Source organism: Wasmannia auropunctata, unplaced genomic scaffold (genome assembly GCF_000956235.1).
Source record: "Wasmannia auropunctata unplaced genomic scaffold, wasmannia.A_1.0 LD335903.1, whole genome shotgun sequence".
Lineage (NCBI taxonomy): Eukaryota > Metazoa > Arthropoda > Insecta > Hymenoptera > Formicidae > Wasmannia > Wasmannia auropunctata.
The window spans coordinates 638,509-648,476 of NW_012026987.1; the positions used below are offsets into that span (position 1 = coordinate 638,509).

The 9,968-nt window shown below is 42.3% G+C and overlaps 1 protein-coding gene across 1 annotated transcript; it reads right to left on the reverse strand.

The window, feature by feature from the left end:
- Positions 1 to 992: 992 nt before the first annotated feature.
- Positions 993 to 9,146, reverse strand: LOC105455271. Its single transcript, XM_011698480.1, has 7 exons — positions 9,016 to 9,146; positions 8,729 to 8,920; positions 7,761 to 8,649; positions 7,337 to 7,604; positions 6,449 to 7,106; positions 6,182 to 6,350; positions 993 to 6,092 (listed from the first exon to the last, which is right to left on the reverse strand). The coding sequence occupies exons 2-7, from the start codon at positions 8,840 to 8,842 to the stop codon at positions 5,695 to 5,697; spliced, it is 2,496 nt and encodes an 831-aa protein (XP_011696782.1). The 5' UTR covers positions 8,843 to 8,920; positions 9,016 to 9,146; the 3' UTR covers positions 993 to 5,694.
- Between the last annotated feature and the right edge of the window lie 822 nt (positions 9,147 to 9,968).

The following is a 9,968-nucleotide window of genomic DNA, read 5'->3' on the forward strand; positions in this document are numbered from 1 at the left end:
TTGTGTTCGGGTGCGTGATTGACGTTAAGTATATATATATATTTTTTTTTAGTATTTAAAATTATCAACTGATCCCACAAATTACCCTACGGCGATGTTAAAGTAATTATCACATTCGCATATGGTGTTACATTATTCGCATGTAAATGTATATCGGCGAAAACGCATTAGTAACTAATATCTGTTTGAATATGCTTTAATATTCGAGGAGAGAAATACACAGAATTAAATAAAGATGTGTGTAATATGAAAAACAAGCGGAGTAGTGGTTCCTTCACTGAAAAAGAAAATCACTTCTAAAAGACTCGGTAATCTTGCCTCGGAACAAAATTGAATTGCTGTCGCGGTCAGTTATCTTACTTTTACATTTACGGAATTACGCGAGTGCCGATCGCGAGAGATCGTCGGCACGATCCTGATAGAGAAGTTTCCGGAACGTGTATTGCCGCATCGTATTTACAAAAATTAAGAGGTCCGCAGCAGATTGATTATCGTGCACATCCCGCTCTGATAACAATCGAACTTGGTGACAAAGACGTGCAGGGTGTCCCACTTAAAGCGTCCCAGTCCCGAGTAGCCGAACGATTGAGATTTGAAAGAGAAAAATCCTTTTGAATCGAAATCTTTTTCTGAAAAAATTCTGTAGCACATTCTTTCAGTTCGCGTTTAGTGTCCCCTCGCAGGTATGGCTCCGAGTTGCTTTACGCAAAACACCCTGTAATTAGACTAGAAGAAATAAATTAGTACACCTCGTCGCGTATACAGTAGATGATCTTTGCGATCGAATTGCAGGTGTGATTTCAAGGATCAGACAAGTTCATGCTTCTCGAATGCTTGTCGGCTCTTTATCGAGAAATATTTAATTTTTCATCGATGCTTAATCATGTCTATGAATAACATGTTTAAATATCAAAAGTATACGCAAATCGGAAGAGCATTTGGTCAATTTAACTCAAAATATCTAACAAAAATACGAAAATTAGTTTTTTTTTCTTTTATTCAATGCTTTTGTCAACTTATTTGTTCCTCGTACTCAGACCTTTGCAATTTGTTCCTTCTCACTCTCTCCCTTTTTTTGCTTGGATTAAAACATCAGTAAGAATAAATACAAGATTTCGCACGTGAATTGGTATTTTATTAATAAACAATACTGAAATCCAACTGAAAAATGCAGTATTTGTGACTAGCATTTGGCAATTATATGTAAATAATAAGGTTTTAATGTACCTGTTTCGTACAGCCGAAGTACAACATCTTGTATGTTTTTTTTTAACCCTAGGACACTATCAATATATGTATACATCTCGGAGACACATGTGTTCGTTATTGGTCTTTTCTAGAGATCGGGAAGATTTCAACTTTCCAAATATTTTCCGAAAATACGTGATTCTCTCAATTTTAAAGCTGTATTAATATTTGAATTAAGAAATTAAATTATTGAGTAAATTTTCGCATATTCTTTTTTCTATTTTTCTCGAATATATGCAGTCTCAGAGAAGTATATGATTACAAAAAATTATGGGAAAGAAAAGTTAGTCTTCTAGGGTTAATCTCAATTCTCTTTGATCCCTTTTCTTATCTTATAAACCCTAAATAATTTCCGTGCCAAATTTTGCAAATATATACCTGCCTAGGAAAAAAAAAACAATCCATAAACAGTCGCGTATAAAAATCTTTATACGCAAAATTACGTATTTAACACCGAACGAAAATACACAGATGTTGTACTCTGGGTACAGCTGCATACTTTGGCATACGAGAGAGGATGTATTTTACATTCTGTGCCAAGCGATAGTAACGCCGATCGACATCGGAACCTCGATCGGGCCTCCGAACGAATCTGCCACATTTTTTTTTTCACAACCAGGATCGGAAGCTTCATTTCACTTGCAAGATATCACGCCGATATCACGCACTGAAGATTCATTGCGATTTAATCGGGAAATCGAGAGAGCAAAGTACGCAACAGTGCCGGGACAGTCTGTATATGAACGCTCGATTCGCAGTTTTAACGTTTGCAGTGTTTCGCTTGTCGCGAGACGGGTTTCTAATATCGTGGCCGTCCGTTTATCAGTAATATCACATTTCGCTAGAAGAAGTGTACATTCAAAAGCAATCACTCCTTACGGCGCCGCGCGTACTCGCGCGCGACGACGACGAAAATGTTACAAATATACAAAAACGTTTGACACATACACTTCCCGTCGCCTAATCACGCAATCGACAATCGGAGACGGAGACTTGAGCTACCCTTTACGAGCCTCCCTCGGGCTGTGAACGTGCCGTATTTTGCGCTAAATTTTCGAGTTTTAAAAATTATTCGTCTTTAGAATCTCGATTGATTATTTTAGAAAGTGTCATGCTTCGGTTCGCACGCACTTGGCAATATTCTCTTGTCCGATTATTACATTTAGTTTTCGACACGCTGCAGCCCTTGAAGGCCTCCCGCTTGGCGCAGAACGCTACGTTTTCTCTTACAATTAATCTTCTTAGAGCCGGTTGCATCAACTGCAGCTAACGAAAACATCGATTAATATTTGCAATTAAATAAACTCTTTCGCACTCTTTCTTATATATCTACATGCTGGCTAAGATTATGATTTACAGAGAATTAATTAATCAAGGTACAACTAAATCTCAGAGATGATTGCACTAACGTTAGCGCGAAATTTTAACTTGGAATTAATTTAAATCGATTTAAATTAAATGAACTCGATTAATTAAGCTGACTTAGATTAAAACAAAATTAATTGAAACTTAATAAAATCCAATTTAATTTAAATCAATTTAAGTCAATCGAATTACGATGTTAAGATTTAACTAGACTTAAAACTAACATAAATTAACACATAAATTAATCGAAAATTTACCTCTTAATTCGCTACTAGCTAGAATTATCATCCGTTGTCGCGACAATTAATTAATTAAGCCTGTTAATGCAACTGACCCTTAAAACATAATCTTATAACGTAAGACGCTCACGCTCCCTTACAACTAGAATTTCCTTGTAGTTGAAATCACACGTTTATCGTGTTTGTATGTGTGTGTTGTGTGTGTGAGATGTGTGCAACTTATGCTGATGTAAATACGCTCGTTATAAAACCTTACTAATTCTGCTCTATATACGTATACCTCCCTCTGTGACTGTGAGGTATTGTGGTACCATTATTAACTATACGCACATGCCTTACAAACCCCACGCAGGACTCGCACAGTCCCTCTGGACGATCTCATTAATATTAATAGTAATCGTATTGCAAAATCTACCTGGTGAATACTGGGTACAAAATTTGTCCGTGTTATGCGTGTCTGTGTGTGTGTGTATATGTGTGTGCGTACTCTGTGTCTAAAGCGCAAAACAAAAACGGAATTTCAAGCGACACACTTCCTAGACAAACGTAATCATGTTCACTTGTGCCTCGAGGTAATAAATCAAATCAACGAACCACTTCTCGATTATCTGCAGTGAATGAGAAAGAGGATATATTAACGTATCTTTACGATTTTCAGCTACAAATTGCAACAGGAAGTTTGCTTTTGGAAGATCTATAGCAATACTAATGCCACGTTGTTAAGCTCTAGGGAACATTGAAATATGAAAATTGGTCGGAATAAGTATCTATTTCGAAAAAGCTTGCGGAGAAAGTTTGTGTCACTTTTTTTTTATAAATCCTGAACATATGATTTACTTAACAATTGAGAAATTAAACGAATATAAAAATATCAATAGAATTGCATCTAGAATCCGATTAATTTCGATGAATGTTATTGCACGACGCTGTTTTTCAAAGTTTTTTTGTTTGAGCACAAAAATAAACGCGCGATTATTCCTTATCGCGCATGAAAATGAAGAATATAATGTCGCATAGCACCAGTCACTAATATTTCACTACTTTTTCTTCTATCAACTAAATTAGTTTTAAATTGATTACTTAAACGAATGAAAAATTATGCAACATTCGAATTGCGCGTTGCGACTTTAGCTACCCTTTATATATTGCCAGAATATTTCCTTTGGTTATTATTATATATTTGTAAGAGTTTTTTTTACAATCGAGATAACTTTCAATGGTTTCGCGTAATCGATTCGTAAAAGAAAAATGCAAAAACTTCGCAAAAATGTGATTTGCATTATTCCATACTTTTTATCTTGCTATGATTTTATTTTATCTTCTAGCAATTAATCTATCTAAATCAATTTGAATTAACATGCAAAGACAATCTGAATTGTAAGGATGTTCTATCTATGATCGAGTTTAACGGGAAGCACGGCTGCAACAAATGAACACTAAATATTATCTTCAACATTATTGAAATATCAATGATAATTTGCGTAATCTTCAACAGAAAATGGCAAGTATGGCACGTAAAAAGTTTCCATCTGACCACTGCGTGTGTCACTGTCTCTCTCTCTCTCTTTCCCTCCCCTCGATATATACGCGTGTGTGTATATTTATATATGCACTTATATGTGTACGTATAAACGGATATTTTGTGCGTAGTTTATGTCACATGTAATCTTGCCATTCGTTATAGTCGATAAAAAGGAACTGAACTAGAAGGGACTACAGAATTTGTTTTTTTTTTTTTTTACTCAGCTCGGTCGCGCGCGTCTCCTCTTTCTCTCTTTGCCTCTAAAATTGTACTGCATAAATTAACAACAGAGATGTGACATCATTACTCGTCAAGTATTATTTGATAAAATATGAGGAAGAGTGATTTCGTCGCGAATCTCCCCTCAATCAGCCACGTTGACTGTTCCGCAAACAGTGTTACTTTAGCTGCGATGCAAGCTGCACAAAATTGCGTTTATCTCGAAGAAAGAAAACTATCTCAAAAAAGTTTCGTGTCAGCGTACATAGAATAAATATTGCGATATACAGTATATCGCGATTTTTCTCTTGAAACAAAAATAAAATCGATTCCTTTCCCTTCGGCAATCAAATCAGGTAAACTTGAGACGACCATAACTTGCAGCTCTAGATATATGGTGCACACGAAAATTTCTCTATATATTCCTCTACTTTCAAGTTTAATCACAATACTCACTTTACGAATCGATACGCCGTAAATCGTCGAAGTCAAAATCACAAGCGCAAAATCATTAATCGAACATCACGTCGTCGACGATAACAAAAATTCATGTCACAAATTAAATTCCGACATGTAAACGAAATTTTATTCGATTATCAGTTGAATTTCCGCACATTGACGATAATTCACACACAATTAAGCTACTAATTAAATTCCTTTATGTTAACCAATTAAAATTTAACTCGGCAGTAAATGTTAAATTTTTGTATATATATTTATTTACTTGCCCTAAAAAATGGAGTTTTGTTCTCATACATAAACTCAAACAAATAGCAAAACAAATTTTTATATGTAAACAAAAAATTAATTAAATTGTAAAATAAATTATTGATCAATAACGTATTTTTAAATTACAGATGAAATTCCGTATTATGTCCGATCGGAAATTTAATTCGGCGACCTTTTAAATTTTTGTACGTCGACAGAATATCTGAATCAAACGGCGATGTATATTTTTACATGTTGCGAAAATTTAATTAAACCGCGAATTAAATTTGCGTCAACGCCGCGGGCGACGTTCGGCGCAAATATCTCTTTGCGCAGAGAGCGGAGCGGATGAGGAGGAGAAGGAGGAAGAGGGAAAAGTCACACGGCTATACCTCACGAGAGACCCTGCGGCGTGAAGCAAATCTTCTCCAGTTCGCCGGTCGACGAGCTGACCGGCGACTCGGCACGGTCGTCCTGCTCGGCCGCCAGCTGTTCGCTGTAATAATGGGGCGTACTGAGATAGTCGATGAGCCGTCGGGGTAGCGGTAAGGTCGGGATCAAGTCCCTGCGCACCATCTTCAAGATGACGAACCTGCACGTGTGCTGTAGGCTCTGTACCTGCTTGAAGCGCGACACCGGATGGAGCAGTTGCACCCGCATCGGGCCCAGAACTGGCCGCCGGTGTAGGAAGAAGAGATAGCGACCGCTGCGCGAATGCTCGACCGCGTTCTCGATAAAGTCAACGATAGTGTGCGACTTGAACTTCGTGCAGCTGCCGAAGCTAAAATTACCTGCGTGCCCGTAAGAAATGAAAGAATTTAAAGCACACGTGGATACACGTTATTAAATATATTGTATACAGTGTGATAAAAAAACTCACCCTGATCATGTTCTATCCTTACGTGTCGCACACAACTGTTGAGTCTGAATGATAAGGAAAAAATGTAATGATCGTCGCTACTGTCTCGCACGATAAACGAGCCATCCGGTTCGTTAGATAATATCTTCTCCGCCGCTTCACCAGAAATAGGTCCCCAATACCATCCGTACTGTTTCAGAAAATAGAAATATCACACAGAATACTCTCTGCAGCTCTTTCTCGCGTAAGGGTCAATGAAAAAAAAAAAGAACAATATAATTTACATACATCCTTCACTTTCTCGATACTGGCTGCAAAATCCATACTCGTGTCCTCTGCAGTATCCTCTTCTGGTCGCACGATAGGCGGCGGAACTTGCTGCTGTACCGAGCTCGGGGACTCGCACTTGGGTGCCATTGCTGTAAGGGCCTCCTCCGCTTGTTCTACACCCACTTGGCTGTTACTCTTGGGCAGAGGTGGCAAAGCGCGCTTGAAGAACGGCAGCTTCTGCGCGGACGGCTCTACCTCAGACGGAGCGGTGTTATTGTTATTCGTGTGCTGGTCGGAATCGACACCCTCTTCTTCCTCAACGATCTCTCCCTGCACGATGCTGTTCCGCTTCTCCACAAAGTGGTCCGGAGAGCCCAGTCGTCGAAATCGGAAGATGTTACAGAGCGTCTGCTTGAGATTCAGCGAGAAATTACGCTGACTCTTTTTCATTTTCTCTCGCTCGGACTCGCTCTTCTCCTTGTGCGACTCGTCGCGCGCTTTCTTGTGCCTGATGCCGACAAACGTATTCCTCTTGTGTTTCTTTACATTATTAGAATTATTGTTGTTATGATTGTTATTGTTGTTGTTGTGATGATGGATCATTAGGCCGTTACTAGTGCTCTTATTCGACACCGGCGTGTCCGTGGACGAGTCCGTGTGCGCGTTACTGTTATACCTATTATTAGACAGCATTAGATATTATTAGATTATTGCTACAGCCAATTTGACAGTAGCCAAGAACGTTTTAATATCTGACTTTTTCTTATCTTCGATAACTAATTCAAGTTGTCGTACTCGCACATCAAAAGTAAATGAAATAAAACAGTTTAGAATAAAAGCTCATTATTTTCGAAAGAAAAAAAAACGTTCTGCTTATCTCATCATTCAAAAAATTATCAGACTTACCTATTATTATTATTTACACTGAGGGCCTTAGGCGTCGCGGCAAGATGCACTGGTGTATGGCCCAGCAGAGGAGCCTTATCTCGTTTGATCTTATTCTCGCTAGAATCGCTCGAGCTGGAGTACAACGTCTGTAGATACTGTCGCACCTCGTGCAAGGTCATGTGGATCGGTTCGCCAATGTTATGTGCATGTCCGTTCGATGGTCTGACACCATGACGACCAGAAGTACCCGGCACGCTGTGCCGTTTACCGCCACCACTACCACTACCTCCGCCAGCACCACCGCTATTACCACTGCCGCTAATACCACCACCACAACCACCACCACCACCGCCGCCGCCGCCACCACCGCCGCCGCCGCCGCCACCGCCACCACCGCCACCGCCACTGCCGCCGCCGCCGACACCGGGATTGCCCTCGTTACAGCACACATCGGCCAACAAACGCTGCGATTTGATAACATGCGTGATGGCACGGGATTTGCCACAATAATGACGCGCCTGTTGGATGTGCGCTTCCAGTTCGCTCTGCGAACTCGCGGAAACGTTCCGCCGTCTCTTGCGATGATGCCGGTGCCGTTTAGGCCGCTGTGGCGTTCGCAGGTCGTGCAGCGGTCGCACCACATCGATCGGCACTGTGTAAATGTCTGAATCAAAGGGTACATTGTACATGTCGCTAATTTCACTTGTGGTCAACACGTCGTGCGACATCGCGGATGTAATGAAGCTGCTGTCGTCGGCCTTGTGACCGAGCCCGGTGGTATTGATGGAATTATGCGAGCTGGACAGTCGCGAGGAGGCCAACGAGCAGCGTGAGTTCGGCCGGTTCAACGTGTTGTACGGGGTAATAGTGATGGTGGCGGCGCCCTGACATACTGGCGGCGTCATTAGATCCCACATGCGTTTAGGATTGGTCTGTTGGGACCGAATCACCGCTGAAACCGGATTCGCAACAGGCGCGATCCTCCCTTCCGGCCAGGAGATTCGGCAAGAGATCGCCAGCGCTTCCTCCACCATCGACTGCATCAGGTTCTCGGCATAGTCGTCGATCCAGCGCGGCGTCCTGCGTCTCATTAGTCGCGCGTAATTCAGAATCGGCGCCGAGGAGGACTCCGAGTCCGGCGGCGACGGGCTGTCTTGAAATTCTGGCGGCGGCTTGATCGCCACGTCGACCACCTCGACCTCCAGCTTGCCGTCCGCATCGCCCCAGCCTGGGCCCTTTTTCAGGGTGTTGAAATTCTCGCCGCACATGCCGTCCGAATAATCGAAAGAATCTTGCGATAGAGACTTGCTCTCTATGTCGCTCTCCTGCATCTGAAAGAGATTTTCAATTTCAAAGATTAAGTATACACGTATCGAAAGATAAATTGAAAGAAATAGAAGACCGTCCTACCTCCATCGCAAGATGTGCTCTAACCGAATCGCTGGATATCGAACCCCCCAGGCCACTGCTACCAAGATCACTGAGAGGCCCAGCGCTTAGCGAACATGATGGCGGGGAGTCCATCTCAGAGATTTTCTCCGTTTCACCTGTGCACTGGAAAGTCTATAGTAACCAGAATTTTTGATATTTCCATGACACCCCCTAAAATTTATCAATATGACCGTCAGTGTTGCGAATCATATATATTTTTCTCTCTTGTAAAATATTCTCAGATCAATGCTGCAGATATCTCTAACCTGAGAAAAAATATTACAGGCAATGTATGACTGCCTCACAAACTCCATATTCGTACGTTTGCTTGTACTTTGCGCATGGTCCATTATGAATGAGAAACTGCAAGTGATAAGAGTTCTAGAGCGACGCGGTTGACAATCCTGAAACAGAAACGTGATAGCACAATCTGTAAGTTCCATGTAGAGCATCATACGCAGGAAGGATGAGTCATATCGTTAAAATGTCATAACTGGGGATATATGAGTCACGAAGATCAATTCTTCCATTCATTCCACTCGTAATCAATGACATTCCGAGAACTCAAGACTAAAATCCATCCGAAAATTACTCGCGCATAGACGAAAATCTTTCAAAGAAGAAAAAGGGAAGAGGGAACGGAGCTTTCTCTCGACGAATTACGGAAGATTCTCCGGCGATGTCACTCGACGGCTAACCAAGAGTCCGTCCGTTGGGCAACGAACGGCCAGACGTCGATTCTCATTGCGCGTTTAACGCTATAAATACGGCTATCTCGCGTGAATCTTATCAATGACAGGCAAGCAGAGTCCACGACAGAAAAACAGGGTGCTCCGATTCGGCGTTAAACGCAACAATGACAAATCGGCCGAAGGACCGTCCGCGGAGCTGCGGCGGCCGGCGAGCGGAGGACAGGGGGCCGAGGAGGTTGGCTCGCGGTCGCGTCGCACGTCTCGGGAATTGGAGACGTCGAGGACATCTCGCGCACGCTGGAGTTGCGAGACGCGGGCAGAGGCGAATGGACGACGACGCCGCGCGCGGCGCGCTTACCCTTCCGCGCTGAATCGGCCTGGGCGCACTCGCGATCCCCGCGGCGGGCCCTCGTCGTCGTCGTCGTCGTCGCGCGGGGGCACGCCGTTCATGATCGCCGCATGACGCGCACGATGCCCACGCCGGGACCCCCCAATCGATATTCCCGTGTAAGACAACGTACGCGGAG